This window comes from Diplotaxodon limnothrissa, linkage group LG23 (assembly GCF_057381915.1).
Source record: "Diplotaxodon limnothrissa isolate DT_005_m linkage group LG23, D_limnothrissa_male_GT1.1, whole genome shotgun sequence".
Taxonomy (NCBI): domain Eukaryota; kingdom Metazoa; phylum Chordata; class Actinopteri; order Cichliformes; family Cichlidae; genus Diplotaxodon; species Diplotaxodon limnothrissa.
The window spans coordinates 36,181,328-36,204,636 of NC_140617.1; the positions used below are offsets into that span (position 1 = coordinate 36,181,328).

The following is a 23,309-nucleotide window of genomic DNA, read 5'->3' on the forward strand; positions in this document are numbered from 1 at the left end:
TACATATTTCTATAAATGTATTTATTTCTATAAAAATGAATTCAGTCTAGTAATAAGAGGTGGTTAGTTTGTGATATTACTCATTACTGTGACCCAAATTTACTCCTATTGTATTGAACTTTATATACAAGTGCAGGTAGGTCACACATCAGTCTTTACAAATTAAGGCCTATAATTTGGCCTTAGCAAGTTACAGTCAACAGCCTGTGTTATTCATGTTTTTTGAATCACATTTTCAAGGAAATACATCACTCTCTCTTGTTTGTTGGTTAAATTGAAGATTTATGATTGGGTGGGCCCTAAAGATGAGCAAATCAATCCAAATGGTATCAATACCAACGTTGGTATTGGTATCGGAATGATAGTAGCACGATAGGACTGATACTTTGTTTCTATCCTCTGAGTTTAGTAAATAGCCCACCAAATTGTCTGAATATCTTTGTTTTCACTGTCATGTCTATTTTATTAATAACCTATTGCACATTTTAAAACACAGAAGTTTAATGGAGAGTCCTTGCTTAAATGCACCTTGGGAGTTTTAGCTGTGGCTTTAACAGTGGTTTTACACCTACAGGAATGTATCTTCTCTCCTACTTGGCAAGTTTAGATAACACAATTTAAAATTGTTGTTTGAGTCGCCTTTTAGATTCCCTCCCACACAAACACACCCCACAACCCTGTAAATAACTTTCATTGTGTTCCTCAGATGAAATATGCTCAAGAATTATGAACAATTCTTCTCACAGTGCATACATCGTATTTGGAAGTATATTAAAACCTTCCTGTATTGCCACTTCTCCACACATAAAATGCAAATTCAGCCCCAAATGCACGGCAGCTTGGCAATTAAATTGCTGCTTGTATCCTCGCGAAACTAAACAGATGTCTTCCCCTTGTGATGCACGATTCTATCAGCATCTAACAAAGTGCTCACCTCCAGTGAAACAGCAAAGCTTTCAGGGGCATGAGAGGGACTCTGCCACGCTGAAAAGCTGCAGTATCTGACAGAGATGCCCACTGTTTCTTTATATAACACCTTTTTATAGCACCTATTTACCTTGAAATGATGTTGCCAAGTAACAACATCCCAACTGTGCAGCCGCGGTGGGGATGGTGGTGTGTGTGTGTGGGTAGGTGTGGGTGTGTGTCAGTGATGGATGTCCTGAAGGGCTGTTATTGACTCTAAAAGTGGGGTTCTAACAGCGAGCTGGGCGAATGAATTCCAGTGTTTTTCACTCTCATGCAGGTCTGCTGCTGCAGTAAAGGTGTAGACAAGAACTCATCCATCACTGCTGCAAGTTCCATCCTTAACGCTGCTAATCGCCTTGCACGGGGCCCAAACCTCTATGATGCTTCTACACCACCCCTCCTTTTTTTTTTCCTTTTTCACAAGTTTCTCCAACCTCTCCCACTCCCTCCATCCTCTTTCTCTCTCAGCATGAGTCACTTAACTGATACATGTACTACAATAATCCCTCTTCTTAGTGAATGGGATTAATATTCAATTCAAGAAGAGCCTTTCATCAATACCCCTCCATGCCTTCTTTGTTCGCTCTGTTTAACCTTTTTTTGCTTTTTTTTTTTTGGCAAATCCAGCAATGATGTAATAATGCAACAGATCAGGGCAGATGTAGTGATGTGTAGTTAAGTGCAGCAGAGCCAGTCACTTTGGTTAAAAATGATACGTGTGGAGGGAAAATGCACATACAGCAGTTTGGAGAGGGGAAAAAAAATCTATTAACAATGCATCAAAAGAGGATTTGGACTCAAATTGTCCTCAGTGCTCTGTTTTAATGATGCCTTCAGGTCTGTTAGGCTTCTACGAGAGACCAAGCTACTGCTTTTAAGTCACCCTGCAACAGTATCTGAAGCTGTTTGTGCTTTATCCTTGAAACTCCAGCACTTGCATTGATAGAAGTATCAACCAGAGCCTGTTATGCACTGATCCAATCCAATGCTGATCCAGGATTAGCTGGGGAGGCGAGACCACATGACGGAGTAAACTTGAGAACGGACGTAAAGAGTTTACCCCGCCTCCCCTCTGCTCATATCCACACACATATATTTTAACATGATTTTTGATGGTGGGGATAGAGGAATGTTTCTTTTAGACAGTGAGCTGTCTAAATGCACTCCCAGCCTGGAGCAAAGAGGGTCAAATCTATCTGAGGTTGCTCTCTGCGTGTGTTTGATAGTGTTTTGCAGTACTGCAAATTTTGGTATCGATCCAAAAGTACAGAGTCAGTAATGCCAATACCAATACCGATATTTATGTAGTCTATGTAAGGGAGACCAGTGTGTCATGATTGATGAGATGACTCACCAATAACAACAATTTATTTAACAGAATTCAGTGTATTAAACGTAGAGGATTGAAACAAAGTATCGCTCCTATTGCTCCAGTGTCGATGCAATACCAATACCAGAGATGATATCTATATTATTGATAAGGGTGTTTGATAGCTCAGGGCCTGCTTATTTGTGTTAAACAAGGAGGGGTCTCACTTCTTAAACTGCAGCAATAAGGTTTCCAGGGTTTTTGGTGAAAATGAATAACGATCTTATTTTATGTTCACCTTGCTTTTAGTCATGCAACAGGATGGTGTTAAAGTTTTGGTGTTTTTTATGGATGGAAATGGGTCGTTGTGGTTCAGAGATAAAAGAGGAATTTGGCTCCACCTAGTGGTTTCTCTCGTCAAATTTATTTATTTATTTTTGTATTTGCGTCATCACCCTTTCTCAATCCTTGGAAATCTGAGATCAAGCTACCGAGGAAGGAGTCAATTGGTCGAACGACAATTGGAACAAGAGGTAGTCGCCTTCAAAATAAAGCGTCTAGCGAGCGTTGACGGCCATCTGAAATGGTACAGAAAAAGTAAAACAGACAGTAGAACAGCCATCTTAAAACGTTATGAACTGAATAATATTAAAAGACAGTAACATATCACATTCCCAAGAATTTCTAACAGATTAACTGCCTAACAATTCAGCTGAAAGCAAGCGCGGATAGAAGCCAAGTGCATTAGATATTGATATTATATTAATTGTACCTTTTTTATACTTACAATGAAAATATAATGCTAATATATGGTTGTTATCAATAATAATAATAATAATAACTCTTAAAGCTTAGGTGTAAACGTAAGGTAAATTAGATAAGTAGAAGATCACATATGCATTAATGAATACAACAACGATAATAGTAATAATAACATTAATGCGCAATACAGATTATATACATTTTAGTTTGAAATATTTAACCGGAAGTGTGACATCTTTAGACTAGCTTGAAAGTGGGTGAAGGTTTTTACACAGAACGGTATTTTTCTGTGAATGCATTGTAGGTTGTAGCCATTTCTTTCATCGCTCAGAATCCGGTTCTTCAGCGTTGTGTCTGGAATCAACATCTCTTGCCCGTGACTCACACATCGGAGTAAACCCAAGTCTTATTTTTTTTGATAGTTCTCACCGGCTGGCTCGTTTAGCCAGCTGAACCTAGTCGAAGATGGACCCAGCGAGCCGATACCAAGTGGTGAGTGGAAGCTGATCAAAACACCGTTTGATAGCTCGGCTTGCCACTCGTCACAGGCACCAGGCACTTGCCAAAAAAATTAATGCTTATTGTTTGTATTGACTATTTAAAATGCGTTATGTGGGACAGACAAAAGCCGTAAAAAAAATCAAACTTTCACAAGTGTTGTGTTTTTCCCCTAAATTGGTTTTGCTATGGTACCCAGCCTTTGATTAGCCACCTCCGTTAGCTGGCCAGCCAAGAGTAGTCACGAAGGCCGTTTAAGTGAAAATGCTTTTAATAGCGCTACACACATAAAATACACTCTCTAACTTGTCGTTACATGTGTACATTAAAACAGAGGTGTAGTTACACGGTTTTTGGCAGCATAAATTCTGAGAAGCTTAGCTCTAAGTTAAGTGGTTAGCATAGGGATTTAGTAGCTGGCTCATATTAAATGTGGTAAGAGGGCCTTTTTTCCCTCTGGTTGTATTTTTTTAAAGCTGTATTTCCGGCTTAAACCGCAGCTTAAAGGGCTGGTACGAATCAAGAGAAAGGAATGACGGTGACAAATAAGTGTTAACGAACTAATTGTTCAGAAATATGACTTATATTATGTCTTCGCAGAATCATAAAATTCTATAGTAATGCAGGGAAAAACTAATGCTACTACTGTTAGTCAAAAACATTAATGGATGCCAGCCTCAGAGTATGGCTTCTTTGGTTGAACTGGCCTAAGCATGTGGAGTTTGTTCCTTCTGTTAATGTATTGTAACAGCAGTGTTGGTAAAACTTTGGAGTCAGCTATGAACCTTGGGACATAAAGTATGCTTTGTGCCTTGTATTCTGGTATTATGGCTGATAATCCCACAGCATATTCGGTATGAGCCAAGGCAAATCAGCAATGTCCTTTTTAACTTTTCAGCCCTGAACAAAGCAGCGATTCACACCAAGTTCTTTTTTTTGTTTTTTTTTTAAACTCCAGCACAATACAGTGGATTCTCAAGGATGGCTTGGATGTGGCCAAACGGATAAGTTATCTGATATTGTGGTTTGTGAAAGCAAACAAAAAATATACTAATAAAAACCCAGTGTTCATCACAGTATGCCTACACTGTCATCTCTTGCTCTGTTTCCTTTCTAAATAATACTACAGGTATGGGGCACTGCTGCTGTGAGGTTCGGGTGTATTTGGACACATGAGGAGGCTTGTGGCTATGTTGTTAAGATCTTATGTAATCCCCTGTGCTTGCGTGGGGGTGCAGTTATGCTTTGTCCTTGATTCTGAGCCAGTCGTCGGCCGCTCATTCACTTCCCTGCCTTGTTTGCTGACCCAGCGCTGGTGGAGGTTCAAAAGTCGGTTGGGACGACCAAGATCTTAGTTTTTTAGAAGTCTATCGGTGTGGTAAACCAACAGATTTCACTGTGACTGTGCTTATTAAAGAAGCTATTTAGGTTTGTTAGTCACCTCTGGCTTTTCAACTTGCGTGATATCATTACTTATCACAAAGGGTGTTTCCCCTGTTTGTCGCGGTGTTTTACCACTGTTCGAAAACCACCATTACTTCATGGAAAAGGTTTCAAATGGTAGATTCGCCTTTCAAAAACATCATTTTAAGCAGATTATCAGAATTGTGGAATTCAGTCCTGCTGACGCAGAGTCAAAATGAGTTTCAAATGAAAACTTGCATAGCTTCAAGCTATGCAACTGAAGTTTGCCGCCTTTTTTTTTTTTTCTTCCAACTTTTTACATATAAAGCAATCATTTTGTTAATCAGGATTTTTTTTTCCAGTACAATAATCATGAAGTGAAAATCATGACATGCTGCGTTTGTAATTTTTTTTTTAAACCTTTTCAATTCTAAAGTAAAAATCTGATATCGGCACATGCTTAGTCAATATTTCTAATTGATAAATCTGACATGTAATGAAGCTGAATGTCAAACCCAAACTGCCTCAAGCTTTGCAGTGACATCAAATCAATCTGCTCTTGCTAACTGTAAACTTGGTGAATGTATCTGGCTCAAACATTAGAGGCAAGCGTGTTCTATTGCCTATTAGATCAACACAAGTCAGCAGAACAGCATACCAATTCACCCAACTAAAGGTATCACTGTAACTGTTTACTGACGATTGTGATCATTTAAAATTAAATTCATTGATTGTGTCAATCACACAGATCATAATCTCATCAATAATTGTACTTTTTGTAAGCTTAGTCTTCAACATCATACTTTTGTATGTTGAGTTCAATTTAAGTTGCTTTCTTTGTTTTTTGCATGGCTGTCCCACCTAATATTCATATGTGACAAATGAGGTTCCAACTGACTTTTGGCAAATTGCAGTTCCATTTACACATTATGAAGGTTCAACAAGAGGATTGGACCTAAACATTAGTGGGCCATGGGAGTTTTGGGCTCTCACCCTAGTGAATGGCACCATACAACAAAACTATCATTAAATCTGCTGGTGCATGGTGTTGTTTCAGGCGGGTGATGTGCTTCTTGAGTTTGTTTGCAGGTTGAAGACACGAGTTGACCATTGTGGTGATTTTTACCACCATTTAAATGATCTATCAGTACAGAAGCATATACAGAGAAATGTTGCAAGTTTGTCTTTCTGAGGAAAATCTTTTAAAAAAAAAAAAGCCTGCAATTTCTTCACTTCTTGGTTTTCACTTCTCTTATATTATCGCTGGTATAAAAGATACAGAACTGTGGTGACGTCACCACTGACGTGCAAAGTGACCAGTGGAAATATATTGGACCCTTCGATTGCTCTGCTGTTTTTAATATAAACACGGTCCTGTAGAACAGCGGTATAGTGATCCACCCAAACTATTGCTATTACAATAATTATATTGATGATGAAAATCAAGAACTGAGGATTATTGTGAAAGTTGTCAGCTCAACTTAGATCAGTGTTTTTCCTGTGGTTCTGCCTCTTTGATTACAGGCACTTTACTGTGCTCTTGGGGAATTTGTTCTTGGACTTTAAACAAGCTAAACTTGCTTAACCACCTTGAGACAGCTTTTGTTATTCTTTGGGTTATCAGCATTCTGACGCACAATGAGTCTGTCAGGTTATCCTGCCAATCCTGGGTCACGTAGCACTGTCCTTAAAGTTACATGTAGTTTACTTAATTCTAAAACTACAATCTTATGCCTTTGGCCAGGAGCTGACTAGATTGAACTTTCTAATGGATGCCCTTTTGGAACAGAGGGGCGGAGGTGATTCCCTCTCGGTTATACTGTAACCATCATCTGTAATTTCAGAAGGTGTTTGGCTCTAAGACCTGACAAAAAAAATCTGCTTAGGCTTGTAGATGACCCTCTCAGATGTCGCGTGGTCTGTCATTAACTTATTACATGTAGATCACTTTTCCAGAAACCTTCCTCTGTTGACATATTGATGTGGCTTTATGTATCTGTGCTTGCTGTGTCAAACATTCTGTTTAGGGCAAACCGTACTGCTCTTACTCATTTTACTCCTCCTTACATGCAGGCTAAGGATATCACTGTAATTGAACATTTCTTAAGCTTCTACATACTGTAGCAGTTCATTTCTTTAGGGTTCAGATTGTGTTAGCTTTCATTGAGTACAGCTCTGACAGATGCCAAAGGGTAAAGACCAAGGATTAGTCTGTAATGCTTAGCTAAGGAATTAGAACTAAGCAAGAATAATGGAACCTGCCACCACTAAGAAAGTCTCCTATAGAGTGGTAATCACCTTTCACTGGGGTAATACAGTATTTAACTTTATCTGTGTTTTTGAAAGGGCTAAAGGCATAACTAATTATTAATGTCAGCACCCATCATGTTCCGAAGCAGTGGTGTGGGTGCCCTGGCAATGCTTCCCAGTGCTAACAGACATAAATGTGAAGTGGTAAGCAAGATGGAACATACAGTTAGCATAGTATAGCTGTTTTTGGATTGTTTGTATGTATGCAGTGTCAGAACTAACTCACATGTGCCCAATATTAAATTTGTAGTGCTATCAGAGCTAATGTTAGCCACACACTCTGGGTGTTTTCTTACTTTTACACTAGTTGATTACTCTAAATTTTCATTTTAGTTAGAAAACTAGTAGCTATTAGGGCTGAACGATTATGGAAAATAATCTAATTGCGATTTTTTGCCCCAATATTGCGATGCGATATGCGATTATTTTTTAAGGTCTTTGTCTTCTGTATTATTAAACAAAGACAAGCAATACATCATATAGTATGGCCAATACTATATTACATTAATTTTAAACTGTTCTTTCCTGGAAGACAGACCTCTGTTATGATGACATGAGGTGATGCATGAATTGATGACTGACATTTTTATTTAACTTCTTCAATCACAACAGTATATTTGAACATACACAATAGTTTATTTTTAGCTTACAAACATCTGAGCATAAAGTGCTGACAAGGAACCCTGGTGTAAACATTAAAATGAAAGTCAGTACAATGTGCAGATTGCAGAAATATACATAAAAAAAATCAGTGGCTTTACCACACTCAGTTTTTCGACATCTGTGAACTACTAGACAGTCATTCAATTAAAAAATAATATTAAATAAATAAAACTAATAAATAAAAAATACACACATCTTACTGATCTCTGCAGTCAGTAACATTACACATAAAGTGCAAACATAATAGCAATTGTATAAACACACACACAAACACGCCTTTAAAATTTAAAGGCGTGAAATTGGACGGTCTAGTTCTGATTAGCGTCACCGCTGTCTCGGTGGAGTTTAATAAACTCGGCCGTCTGCTTCTTGCTATCTAAAATATAACCAGACACTGGTGTAAATTCTCGACTGTCTCATACTTCTGTTTAATAAGTTTTCTGTTTGACGTTTAGTCAGCTGTGTGAAAACCAAGGAGGAACCCACCCGGGGGATTAATAAAGTTTTATTTTATCTAATCTAATAACTTTAATCTCAGCCAAACCGATTTACTCACGAACAAACAAAACACTGAAAAAAGCCCAACGATAACATTTTTAGGTTGTCTAAGTGACTTATATATTACGTTTAACCCGAGCAGCGAAACTCCGCGGTGATCTGAAAATGATGTGCCGGGAGTTGTGCCGTTCTCGGCCGCATCAGTAACCCTCGAGCTCCCGGCTAGCTGTCGAGCTGGTGGGTAGCAGACGCCTCTGAAAACGTCGAAGCACTTTTGCAAATATGGGATATCTTGATAAACCGAGCAGATATTTGATGTTTACACAACTACTTTCTCGCCTGAAAATATGTTAAAAGTTTATTTTGTGACCCAGAAAGATTAGTATGAGTAATTTTAAAACTTAGTAGCGGCCGCCATTGCTGGAAACTGGAGTTTGGCTGGGCCGCGCTATGAATTCTGGGATATGGTAGTAATTTGGACAGCCTTCGGCGCGTCGCTGTGACGTAATCGGTCTACAAATGCGGCCTCAGGAGGATGCAGCCCATGAATTTGGACATGTCCAGAGTATAATCGCAGCCTTTGCGGTTAGAAAATTGCACTTGATCATGTCGCGATATTATTGCAAATGCGATATATCGTTCAGCCCTAGTAGCTATGCACGGATTTAACATCCTGACTCCATACATTTTCTCTGGAGGACTGGCATTTGCTGCTTTTTTGAGGTCACCAAAAAGTAAAAAAAAAAATTCCACTTTGAAGTGTTGCCCCCTTTAGCCACAACTTTTCAGCAAATAGTCCATACCGCCTCACCTTTATTAGTGAGACGGAATCCAAAAAACATGTCATTTTTACACTTTGTTTACCCCTGTTGTTTCACAGCTCGCTGAGCTTTGATTTTTCTACAAGTACTCTGGTGTTACACTGACAACTTCTTCTGTCAGACGCTTATATTTGAAAACAACCTAAAGCACTCAAAATGAGACTGAAACATACATGTTCAGATTGTTTGTTTATGTTTACCTGACTGATACAACAACTAACTTGTCCGTACATTGCTATAGGTGCGTGTTTTTTGTTTAGACTGGCCATAGCTTCCCAACTTTGGGCCTCCCTTTGAGAGCGAAACCAGAGTTTGATTTATATATATTTTTTTGATTCATATATATATATACACATACATATACATGAATGAAAATATTGAAATCTTTTGCTTTCTGGTTTGTTATTTCAGTCGACTGGCAGCTGTTTTTATGCAGTCAGAAGAATTGGAGTTTTCAGACTTTGAAACTGCCAACACTCTGGTGCTTTCTTCTCAAGTCTTTCAGAGATGTAGGACGAGAGTGTGTGCATGTGTGCATTCCCCTTGAGCAGCAGCATTGGTTTTGGCTGTTGATCTGCTTCTTGTTATATTCAGTTGCACAATGAGGACGACTCTTCGGAGGCCGGCGCCAGCGAGCCACAGCCGTGCACTTCTGCCACAGCCCAGCCCGGCACATCCGGCCAGGACCAGAGTCAGACTCAGGTGAGCCCGACCCCAGTCCCCGCGGCAGGGGAAGCGTCGGGCGTGAGGACTCAGGGGGAGGCAGTGGACACGGCACCACCTCCATACGCTTCCATCGACTTGGGAGCAAATGCTGCAGCACCACCTGGTACTAATTTGACTTTAATTGCACACAGAGTTTGGTCTGATTGCAGCTCTGTGGTGACTATTTGGAGTGTTTGTAGCTTTGAGTCACTTTAGTTTCCAGGACGGTCTCAGAGCGTTATAGGAAGTGCACAGCTCCGCTTTGATCCTGCGTGCTTTCTGTCCTTTTCTTACTTTTTTCCTCCTCTCTCTCAACAGAGACTAGTTTCCGAGGTGACTTCCCTGTGCCTCCACCCTACAGCGTTGCCACCTCATTGCCCACATACGATGAAGCAGAGAAGGCCAAAGCAGCTGCCATGGCTGCCTCAGCAGTGGAGGTGATGCCACGGGTAAGGAGCCCTGCTCACACACGGTCGCCCTCTCAGATCCCCTCTTATTATTCTTGGGTTAAAGTTCTTCCACTGAAACATTCTTGTGGTTACTGGTCTTTGGTCTGGGTGTGGTTCACCTCAAAGTAGGGCTGGGCGATATGGCCTAAAATTCATATCGCGATATAATCTGAAGCGCGATATAATCTGAAGCACGTGCGGTAACGATATATATCGTGATATATTCTTTTCTTCTGTATAACGTATTTTCCACACTATAAGGCACACTTAAAATCCTTTAATTTTCTCAAAAATCGAGAGTGCGCCTTATGTATGAATTCTGGTTGTGCTTACTGACTTCGAACTGATTTCTGCGTGCAGAAATCTGTTAAAAAATGTTTTAGTACAACTTTGGTAAGCCGCACTGCTTGATGGATTGTCAGAGCATTACGGCTGCCGTAGTGAGGAGCTTCGCGGCGTAATCTGGGTCCAAAGCGCCGTCTTCTTCAGGTCCCAAAGTCAAACGAACACTGAGAGTTAAAGAGTTAAAAACATGACATACCATGTTCTGACTGAGAGATTTTGAAACAAATTAAAACGTACAGCTCTGCTACCACTTCCGACATAAATGAAGACAGAAAACTAAACAGCAGTGGCGTTTGCAGGGTTACTGAAGTTGGACTACCTGGTATATAATGTTGTACCATGTATGTTAGCATAACATTAGCACAGTGAAGCTGGAGGATGAACCCCAACTTTTTTCCACTTATTAAAAGTTAACGTGAGGGATTCTGGTGGTCAGGGACAAATGCAGTCGCATAGCAAGATGCTATACACGGGCCAAACTTCAGTCAGGAGAACAACTGAGATTATTCATCCACAATATGAGGTTGGTTATTAATATAGTGTAACAACATGGGAATAGAACAGATGCGAGAGAATTCAACATTAATGAATCAATGTTACGGAAGTGGAGGAAGCGCAGTTTTTGGCTTTCCCCATATTTCACAAGTGCTTCATCTCTTTGCTATGACTGTCGGCATAATTTGCAGATGATAATGGTTGTAGCCACTGCGATGCTTTCGACCAAAACAGGCGCAGCTTGATGACATCATCAACATGCGCTGTCGCGATAGAGCGGTATAGTCAAAATCTCTATCGTTGGCCAAATTTATATCGTTTCTATCGTATATCGTTTATATCGCCCACCCCTACCTCAAAGCATGCCAGAAAATTTTTGTCTTGACTACCCCACGCTTGTGACACTCCGGACCAAAGTAAATGCTGAAAGGCTTTATTTCTACCAGCTCTGAGTCTTCCCATTCAGAACAAGTAAAACTGCATTTCAGTTAACTTGAATTTATGCTCTGAGCACGTTATATCAGCACTTTAAAGGTTATTGTTAAGGTGACTTACTAATTCCAAAATACATTATGACTTTTAAAATAATATAACATTTGTACGTCTGTGTGTGTCTGTGTAAGGATGATGACTTCCCTCCCAGAGACGACTTCAGTGACGCCGATCAGCTCCGAGTGGGTAACGACGGGATCTTCATGTTGGCCTTTTTTAGTGAGTCTCGTGTTTTCTTTTGTTTGCTTATTTATGTGCAAAGTAAAGAGACCTGGTAGCAGCTCTGTTTGCTTTGCCCAGATTGCAACACACTCGTAAAACAGCATGTGACTCCCTGATAACAGATGAATTAACCCTCGAGTCTCACTCATAATTCAGTGGATAAACATTTAGAGAGACGCTCAAATCCACTGAGACTGTTGTTACTTTTAGATTTTTAACATTTAATTTAAAAAAAATCCACTGCTGATTTCAAAGTGAAAGTCACTTAGATGCCCAAATAAAAACAAGTCTTCCTGATGTTCCTTCAGTGGCCTTCCTGTTCAACTGGATCGGGTTCTGCCTGTCGTTCTGTCTGACCAACACCATTGCGGGGCGCTATGGGGCCATCTGCGGCTTCGGCCTTTCCCTCATCAAGTGGATTCTCATTGTCAGGGTATGTTTTTCCACTGTTTGTTTGTTGTGTTTGAACGATGGAGGTCAGTGTTACACACGAGGATCAGGGTTTAACGAAAAGTTGAGCAACTCAACAGCAATCTTGGAAAGAATCTGTGCAGTTTGTTTGTTTTTTTAAAACTTATATCTAAGTGAATGAGAATGCAGCCATTACTGAACATTTGAATATTATTCTCCTACAGCTACACCATGTTGTGGATGTTTTCCATTAAATAAAGCCGGCAGACAAGCGGTGAGCGGTAGCTAACATTCTTTAATCACAAACAAAGAACAGAAAACCAAGCTTGGTGGAGAGCCTGCATGATCGTGGGGCAGACGGTCAGCAGAGTCTCACTGAGCCTAGCATGGCTCTCAGTTAAATACCTTCTCCAGGAACAAAAGGCAGTACACAGCTGTTTCACACCTTAAGGTTCACACTCCCTTGCTACCTCCCAGAGTCCTCAAAGAGAGAAAAGATTCTTCCTGTGGACTTGTCTGCTTCCCCCAACTTCCTTACCAGACCCCCACCATCTGTCTAACTGTATGAGTGTGAGACATGTTAAAATCTAGTGGCGCTAAGGCATTATACAATAAAATAATGTGATCAATACATAAATAAAAGAAATTCCTATACAACCACGTGAACCTCTGAGCAGTGCTACAGGATTAGCTTTTTGGGGACGAGTCTCAGTGTTGTAGACCCAAAGACTTTGACCTTGAGGGCTTTGGACCGTACTGCTGCCAAGCCGTGAACTAAATGAGGTTTCTCTGTCAGACACTCTGAGTCCTTTACGCACTCTCTCCAAATCACCATTCCCGCATAGTTTGTCTAAGGGTGTTACCCAGAGTTCATAGCCCTTTTATGTTAAACACAAGGTTGGTAGGTAATGGGGGGAAAATGGCAATGTCATACGCTCTGCTCCTCTGTGCACAACTACTACTGCAGAGGCTCATACAGTGTTCATACCATTACCAGCCTCTGGCAAACAATCAGCTCGTGCTACTGAGCAGACGACCTGCTGATCTGCATCCTCAGTCATTCTGGTGTTCTGGCTTTGAAACGCGAAAGATTGACATAAATCTGTAATATTCTTTGTTGTTTGGAAGTTTCATCAGTTGGGTTGACAAAGACTAAGTCTAATGTGGTCTACAGGCGAGAGTTTAATTGTGCTCGCAGTAGAAGGAGCATTATTATATCAGTTGGGAGCTGCAGCTGAAAAGCTCTCAAGCTGGTGGTGGTATTTGTGATGTTTCATTTCCTTTGCACATGTCTTTGAAGTTTGCAGAGTGTTGTTGCTATTATTATATCTTTTCATTTGTGAAGGTCAAAAGTCTCACTGGGATTAAAAAACCTCCCCCAGGAATGACGTGGCCAAGAGGCCAGCAGAGCCCTGAGAGCTGTTCAGAGTAAGCTCAGGACCTGCGACGCCCGTGCTTCCTGTCTCATTGTTGTAGGTTGAGATATCGAGAGCGAGTCTGATTTGGGCGTCTGATAGAACTGCAGCTGCTGCTGCGGAAGAACTCACAGGGGGACATTAAACACACTTAAAAACAATGCTAACTGCATCCTGTGTTAATGTCTGCACACTCATGCCCTTACCCGTGTGTGTGTGTGTGTGTGTGTGTGTGTGTTAGGGTGACCTTGAGGTTTGACTTTTTTTTTTTTTTTTTAAATGTCATATTTCTGTTTTCAGAGATTGCCCTGTTTATACACAGCTGTCATTTTCCACACAACACATTTAGCAATATTTTCATTCATGCACTAGTCAAAGTAAGCAGATTTCATACCATCCCCGGTCCTCATATAACTGTTTTTTTTTTTTTTTAATCTATAGTGTGAGAGCACATGACTGCTGGTCAGGCTTCATCGATGTGGGATTTGTATTTTTTAATGGACTTTATGAGAGAGCGTCACTTTGTATAAAGAGCAAATTAGACACAGCAATTGTTTCCTTCTGATAACACTAAAGCCAAACTCTCTCTTCCTGTGTGTGTCCAGTTCTCAGACTACTTCACTGGCTACTTCAACGGTCAGTACTGGCTGTGGTGGATCTTCCTGCTGCTCGGTGAGTGCGCTGCAGTCAGTAATCGTCCCTAAAAGCCAAAAAGCCTCCGTGTCAGAGTGACTTCATGATTCTCTCTCCCACAGGTCTCCTGCTGTTCTTCAGAGGTTTTGTGAACTATCTAAAAGTTCGCAATATGTCAGAGAACATGGCCACATCTCATAGAACACGCCTCTTCTTCCTCTACTAAAGGTATCAAAATCTTTGTATTGAGCTGGCTCTGTTCAACTGGATCAGAGTTTTTCAGTATGTGAAGTATTCAGATCTGCATTTGTTTTCTAGGTGTTTGGTTTACAGCTCCAGCTTAAACTGGGGAGGTTTGATGAGATGAAGTCAGGACTAGAGTCTTTCAGGGTCTCGTTCGTGAATGTGGTAGGCGCAGAGCTGACAGGTGGCTGTGGTAAAGACATGGCATGTCAGCGGAACTGTTGGTCGACCTACATGCAGAGTTTTTTTTCCCCTGTGGCTGTGAGCTGTGGGAGCTGTGGGAACTGAGTGAACGAATAACCCAGCCAAGACTGGTGACATGTGTCTCAGCACCTCGCTGCTGCTGATAGACCCTGTGCATGAGAAAATGCTAACTTCCTGGTTTGAGACCAGATGTGGGGTTGTACATTTCCGGTAGCTTTACTTTGCGGTCAATCGCTACTACGAAGATATACTCCAAAATCATCTCCAAAACTCGAAAACGGAAAGATCGCGTTAAGTTACAAAGAGCAGAAGGTGGGAACACTCGCCACTGTTGTGTCATAAAAAATCTAATGATCAATTTTGACGTTTAAAGAGTTTAGATCGATCAGTTGTTTACATCACTCAACACAAGCAGAACTGCATTACTGCAGCAGAAGACACATCGTCCACATTCAGAAGCACATCTCTGTATAGTGACAGTTATTATGATTTAAACAGGCAAATGTTCAGCATTCAAACTACAGGTGAAGAATAGTCAAACCAGATGTTTCCCTGTTATGTCGATATCAGCTAGTCAAGTACACACCTACACAGCATGTTAACAAACTGTGAAAAAAAGCCACACAAAAAATGAACGATTGCTGGTAACGTTTTCTATGCATTAGTATTTACGAAGGGTATGTTGTGACTTACCTTCACAATTACAGTGGTCCCTCGCTATAACGCGGTTCACCTTTCACCTCGCTGTTTCGCAGATTTTTTAGTGCAAGTTTGCATGTTTATTTTATTTTATTTTTTTACATCACATTGTGTCCTGATCGCTGCAGACGATCTCCTCCGTGCCGTCTCTCCTGTACAGTACAGAATCGCTGCATCGATCGCTAGCAGTGTGACTCTGAAGTGCAGTACGTTATGTCCACGATGTCCACGAAACGTTTTGCATCGTCAAAAAATAAAATTGGCTACTTGATTTCACCTATCACAGGTTATTTTTTTAGAACATAACACCCGCGATAAACAAGGGACCGCTGTTTACAGATACTGAGAAATATAACATTTGAATCCCTTTTCTCTTTTGCTCTGAGGCGCGGGGGAAAAAATATCGACAAGTCGATGAACATCATTTACAGATATATTGGGTATATGCCCAAGACATCTATTGAAATGTAAATCGCCGCTTGATTCATTCATTTGCTTAACTTGTTTTGGACCGTAAACAAGGCGCGAATAGGACACCGGAAACAAAGCTCCCCACAGGAGTTTCCGCACCGGAAGTAGCATATGCTAACGTGCACACAGTCTACTGGCCACTTTGCAGAATTAAAGCCTGGTGAGCAGCTGCACCTGTACAGAGGATCTGTACCTGGAAGAGAACGAGACAGGAGAGTTGCTTTCCAAGTTAAACGCAGCTTAAAGCAGCACATAGCTATTATCTTCAGCTCAGGTGATCTTTGTCAGTTCTAAAATTAGACACAGCCCCATTCATGGTAATCCTTTCATGATGTAATTACAGATGATCGTCATTTAAAAACAGAAAAACGCACCATTCTCCAAAAAGCCAGCAGCACACAGCTCCTGCTGATAGATTGAAAAGTGTGCTGAACAGTGGACACTTCTGTGTGTTCCTGGGTTCACTTCAGCCGGTTATGTTAGAACCTCTGTCTGCTCTGTGGCTGGTTCAAGGGCCAACAACAACACAAGTAAGAGTAGCCCACAAACTGGTTGGTCCATATATGTTTGGCACCGCCTAAACAGTAAACAGCTGCAGCGTGTAGACAACTTGGAGTAAAGCACAGGCTCTACACGGGACCAGTACAGGGTTACTGCACCACGCCACAGTGAGTTTCAGTGATCATTTTACACCATGTGCTGAAATCTAGAGCCAACGTCACAACATCTCTTATCTTTGGAAGTGTCACAATTTAGTCAGCGGAAGTCATAGTCACACGAGCCCTGAGGTTCTTTGTTCAAGGTCGTGAATGCTGAAGCTTCACGACTCATGTTTAGTGTAGAAATGTTTACAGTGTCCACCTGACAGTGGACAGTGCCAGTTTGTACAGTGTGTGAGAAACATAGTGTCCAGATAAAGGTCATCAGGACGGATGTGCAGTTTAAAGGTGGTACTGATGCACTTACAGACAGGAAGTTGCAGATCAGATATGTTCTCATGTTTAATAACTGTCACTGTTCGCCCCTAATGTGTGGAATTCATTCCCTCCAGGTTCTCCGTGCCGTCACCGCTCCATTCCAATGTGAACGTCCTTCCCTCCCCCTTGAATGACCTGACTAAAGAGCCTTGCAGTGAAGAGAGGAGATGGGGAAGGAATGGAGGAAAAGATGTAGGGAGAAAGAGTTACCAGTTTCATTAAAAGTAAAACACAGCTCAGCTCTGAAGCAGCTGCTTCAGAGCTGAGCTGAAAAATCCGACTTTGATGATCACGTCTCATCCCTGGCCCTTTTTGCCCCCCCCCCCCCCCCCCCCCCCCCCCACTTCATTTTCCTTTGATTCAAAGCTTTTCACACTGTCTTCTCTTGGATCATGTGACGGAAACACCAGACCAGCTCATGTGTCACACAAACCTGGCCTGAGGCGAATTTAAGAGTTAACATTTATTCACAAAGCACAACAAAACAGTGTAGGATGTACATAAAAATAGCTTTGGCAGTTCTAAGCTAGCTTATGTGATGCCATGCGGTGACAGCAGTGTTAACAGCTTAAAGCTGAATCACAAAACCTTCATGACTATAAAGTAACATTTGGAATTTTAAAATAGAAACCGTGTAGGAGGTGAAAACCCATTATGAGACTTTGATATTCAGATTTCCCCTCCAACAGCCTTGTTTGTCTCACTTGAAACAAACAGGAATTAAGGATTCAAACTGACAGACCTTTTAGTTACTCGTGGAATTTTAAAACACACCACTGTTTACTTTATATGGTTTTATTATAAAATGAATAGAATTCATGGCACATTAATGTTAAAAATAATGTAGTTAAAAGTAGCATGAAATACATTAATTATTTAACAAAAACATTAAAATAATACTAGCGGTGTGTTTAAAAATTCCCTGATGATTGTTTCATGAACTTCTCTTGAGCTTGAACTAAGCACTAGTTTTGCCGTATTATTTAAGCTTAGGGTGTTATAATGAAGTCTTAATTTAACGCTGGTGTAGCAGTTTGACAGCGCCAGTCCTTTTTCGTCATCTCAGATTTTCTTCAAATCAAATTTATGCAACAGTTTCCATTATAAGGGCACTCAGAACCGAACACCGAAGCTCTGCTTAGCTAGAATTGGCTCAAAATATAATAAATAATATAACTTTTCCCCCCCTTTTTTTCAGTCGGTTAAGTTGGGGCTCTGAGCCAATGGAAGGTGTTTGAAATTGCAAACTGGAATCTTCTATTATAATAATTTAAGATAATACAGGTGCCAAAAATTAGCATCAGCAATAACGGCACTCTGGACTGATATCAGTCACTGGCAAATATTTACTGATGATGTCACATTGGATGTGTGATGAAGAGCTTGAAACCTTTAATGACAAACCAGAAGCTTTTCTTAAAACGATATCAGATAACATGTGCTGGCAGAAACTTAGCATTGGCTAATATTGGCTCTATTGACTGATATCAGGAATGACAGCCACAGATATTTATGCATTATCCACCAATTAATTACAGTATGAAAACCTAAATAATTCAACTATAAAACAGTGAAGGGGGAAAGGAATGAGAACAAAAGCAAATTTAAAATGCAAAAAAAGTGGTTGTTTTTAAAAAATAAATAAATTGACGAGTCATACTGATGCTGTTTCTACTTTTACTGTTTCCCTCTGTGTTCTGTGTCATAAACAGAGCTTCCTTGTTTAAAAAACAAAAACAGAAAAACTTTGAAGTTTTCCATGGTTGAGTCATGTGACCGACTGAATATCTGCTGATATTCCTGGTATCAGTCAGTAAAGCCAATATCAGCCGATACGGGTTACCTGCTGATATCGGTGCATCTGATATTACTCGAATAAAAGCTTCTTGTTTATCTTGTTTTTCATTGCAGCGACTTTCCCTTAGAAACGATGGAAACATTTGCACCAGCAGATTTCCTGAATTGATTTTTTTTTTTTAATCTCCTTTCCCTTCAATAACAATCATTAATCAGCCTTTTTTTTTTTTTTTTTGGTAACATTTTTGAATCAAAGAAAAATGAAAAGCTTTCATTAATTAATTAATTTATTATTTTTGGGTTAAACAAAAAAACCCAACCCTCACTATTTCACAGCACAAGTTCACCTCATCTCGGTCGGCAGTGAAACGGCTGCCTTTTCATTTTCAAAACAGTGTCTGTTTTCTACAGAGGCACTAACCAACGAGAGCTCGGTGGGAAAAGTTTGTTTTCAGGCTGCTACGGTCAGATCAGTAGAAAGTGACCCTAAAGTGGGCCTCGTATGCATCTCCTGCTTTGGTGCTGTTGAAGTTTAAAACGATAATAAGCATTTTTACATAGAGGGCAGCGACATGCCAGGCTCGAGGAGAAACTCCTTGAAATACACGAGTCTTATGCAATTTACTCAATTGTAATGACCTACGATTATTGTGGCTTTAAGGTCCTGTGATAATGAAGTAGACGTAGTTGAGTAGTTTAATCAGAGACTGAGATCCAGTTGTGACATCAGGGAGTGAAATGGCTGTTATTGGACAAGCTGGTTCTGCATGACCTGCATGACTCGGACAAAAGCCAACACACGGATCTCTCTGAGGTTTCAGCTTTTCTGATTACATTTAGGATTTCTTCCTCTTTCTTTTCATGGCGTGAGAAGCTTTCAGTGATGTGACTCCTTTTTTTTTTTTTTTTTTTTTTAATAAATCAATGTTAGCTGACGTTGTGACTTCCAGTGAGTGCGATGACGGCGATGAAGTCTGGGGACACGCTGTTGCGTCTTGAATATGGAGCCTGACTGGACAAAGAAAAATAAACTTTTTTTTTGTTTTGTTTAATTAATTATTATTTTTGTCATTAAGAAAAGAGAAGTGTATATACCAGATTATGCCAATTCAGAATATTTGCACTTTGAAGAACTTCTGTACAGTATGATTTATGAATCTGCAAAACTGGATCTGGGTTTAGAAAAAGGTTTTCTTCAGCCATCATTGAATTCTTAAATCATCCCAAGTGGAGAATTTGCCTTTTGCACTTTTTATTTTTGAAAATAATATTTGTGTGTGTGTGTGTGTGTGTGTGTCTCATCGCTTTTAGCCTAAACTGTGACAGCTTGAGAATTGCCAAACTTTTTTTATTATCTTTTCGACTCTCATCATATCCCACTAAAGCCTCTTTCAGCAATATTCTGATCTTTTGGTGAATTGATGCTCTGCTGCATGATTTTCCCTCCCAAATGAGTGGGTAATGTTAGGATTAATCTAGTGCAAAATATTTCTCTTTGTATATAAATGAGGAGGGGAAAAACGAGGCGGCAGCCACACTGTTTCTCTTGTCCAAAATATGTCCAAGTAACATGTTCTGAAGCGGTTGTTATGCATTTATTATAACTGGAATAATGATGACAAATAAATAATGTGTTTCAAAAATAAGAATAAAGTTCAAAAGTCTGCCACTTACATTTTATGTTGGCGTCTGCTTAAACTCATTTGGCAGTATTACTTACACTGTTCCACTTACAGGTTACGGGGTTAACATGCTACTGTCCTGTCAGATACTTGAGTTTCTGTGATCTCGACATCATCAGCGTCATTTTGTTTTTCTCCCGCTGACTTCTTTGGTATAATTTCCTGGTTCTGGCGTCACAGGGATAAAGCTTTCCCAAGTAAATTATAAAAATCTGAGAGCTAATCTGCCAGGTAAAGCCTGTGTATCATCTTTATTGCTTATCACCACACAAAGCTTTACCCAGAATGAAAGCTGACACAGGATATCTGCTCAAGATGAGTCGCACACAGAAAGTGAAAACACCCACAGGTGCTGATTCAGCTTTACAAATCAAGAAGGTTGCTTGAAGATCATTTGAGGTCACCGGTCCAAAGGTGAAGCACGATTCGCACCTTTCATCAGGATAATGATTGCAAGCTACCGAGCAACGTCTCACAATAAAGGGCGATGCAAATCTAAAGTTAAAGCCAATGAAGGGATCATGAATAGATGCCTAAAGTTGTAACACAATCTAAAATATATTTAAAAAAATCCTGAAATGACACAAATTAATATTAGGAAGTAAAAAGTGCCAGAAAAGCTGAGGTATTAAACCTGGAGGGGATTTTAATCCTCTCTAACGCTGAATGGGATTGCAGGTTGAAGTCTTTCTTCAAATAATGACATTCAAACAGTTGTTATATAATACACCTACATATATCTATTAATACATTCATGTATTAATACATTCAAGTTCATTTTCATGTAGCTTGGAATACCAATTTTAAGTTACAGATGTATTCAATTTTTCATTATCTCTAAAGCTGAAAGCAAAGGTTAAAAATAAATGAATGTTTTCACCAACTCCACTAGATGGAGCCAAAGATTTATAGTTTATGTAGGTCAACGCGTCCCATCAGGAGAGAACCTCAACTGCCTTTTTTATGTCTGCAGCTAAGTTCCTATTAACATAATTTAAACCTCATGCCCATAAAAATGAAAACTAAAAAAACCCTTCATATATCACTGCCTCTGGATTTTTTTAATTTTTTTTAGCTCTTGTCATCAAAATGCAACAAGTTAGAAATTGAATTTTACAATGATGTTTGTGCTTTCTTGGAAAGAAACATGTTTTTTCCCCCCTATTTTTATTTTAGTTGTGAATCTAGTCAGATTCAAATTTGTTTTATAGTCAGACATGGGCTTCGACCTTTATTTCCTGTGGTTGAATAAAAACGCTGAAGTGGTGACAGCAGCTGTGGATGAGCGGAGGATCATTTCCACAGTGAACGAAAAACTCATTCATCCATCCAAGTGCAGAACACTCCAGGTGTAGTGGGAGTTTTTGAAGGTAAAGAAGTGAAATTTTCTGCAATTTGGTGGACATCAATGCAACTGAGGATGTATTTCACTAAAGGCATAAAGATCCACGGCAGGATCACAATAAATCCATAATATAATGTGTCGGTGGCCATAATGATATGAGCCTAACTGGAGGGGGTTGTTTGCTAATCGGAAGGTCAGTGGCTTGTCGAAGTATCCTTGGGTAAGATACTGAAATCTCAATTTCCCCTGATTAGTCCACTGGAGTTTGAATGCCGTACTACATATTGACCCTTTCATGCATTGAATTATGACAACATGCATGAAAGGCATGAATGACAACCTCAATCAGGATTTTTTCTCAAGTATTTTATTCATCTTTAGGCATGAAAAAAAGATTTGAGAATTTCATTTTTTTAAACATGTATTTTCCAAATAGTTTTTACATGTCCACTTAAGTGGACAGCATCACCTTTGGAGTGGGTGGATGGTATGGAGTGACACATCAGTGTCCAATGTAGTGGTTTATATGCAAGTATACCATCAACACTGACACAAATAAAAGAAAATAGCCTCTGTCTACTGTAGTGACCACCATGTGTGAAAGGGTTAAACAGAGCAGAAAAGTACTATGTAAGTACCATGCTGTATCTTATCTGGCTTCGTAATGCAGTATTGCTGTTCTTTTCATCTGAGAACCTCCTTAAACTCAGTTTTGCGCGACTTCCATGACATCCTGGATAAATGTTGTCAAATGCTAAATACTCAAACCTTTCAAAGAATTTGGGACTTGCTGTTCAAGTGTCTGTATGTCTTCTTCTGGGTAAACTTCCCCGTTTTAACCTTCAGCCAAAACTTCAGCCATCTCATCTAGCAGCACTTATAAATAGTCTTTGGCCATCTGTTAAAAAATCCCCAAAACAAACCGATGCCAAAAAAAGAAAGATCAATTGAAGTTGACATGAAATGTAAATATATCCCTTTTACCACACAATATGTAATCAGTTCAGCTGCATGGGGGAAAGGGGAGGCTGCATAGGTGTGCAGTATCAGAGTGTGACCAATAAAGATGAAGAGCTTGTGTGTTTTTATTAGCCCTCAAATCTAAGAGTGAAGCTGATCTAAAACAATGATTTCCTTGTTTATGAGATGCTCACTGATGTTCTGATCTCTTGTTTTTATGTTCTACGTTCTGTGAAAGTCAGCTATGCTACAGCCGGGATCTGGAACCCATTTTAGTCTCGCAGCTTTATTGAAGTTTTAATGGTGGCGTAACTTAACCACTGATCCGAGTTCAGCGGTCCCTGTCGAAGGGACTTGATAAATATAAGCCAGAGGCTCTTTAGAACTGCTCTGGGGGTACGTTTTGCTCTGTGCTAGATCAATGTGTTCTCACACACCAGCGCCTCAGGCTATTAACTACACTCTCTGTTCTTACACAGCTGTCTGTGTTATCATCTAAAAGCCTAGTTTCATGTGATAAGGCACCACGA

General features: G+C 40.0%; 1 protein-coding gene across 1 annotated transcript; it reads left to right on the forward strand.

The window, feature by feature from the left end:
- Nucleotides 1-3,288: 3,288 nt before the first annotated feature.
- ndfip2 (Nedd4 family interacting protein 2) lies at nucleotides 3,289-20,456 on the forward strand. The gene is made up of 8 exons (XM_085347092.1): nucleotides 3,289-3,532; nucleotides 9,829-10,063; nucleotides 10,258-10,388; nucleotides 11,852-11,939; nucleotides 12,251-12,375; nucleotides 14,374-14,440; nucleotides 14,524-14,629; nucleotides 17,070-20,456. The coding sequence occupies exons 1-7, from the start codon at nucleotides 3,506-3,508 to the stop codon at nucleotides 14,625-14,627; spliced, it is 777 nt and encodes a 258-aa protein (XP_085203218.1). The 5' UTR covers nucleotides 3,289-3,505; the 3' UTR covers nucleotides 14,628-14,629; nucleotides 17,070-20,456.
- The last annotated feature ends 2,853 nt before the right edge of the window (nucleotides 20,457-23,309 follow it).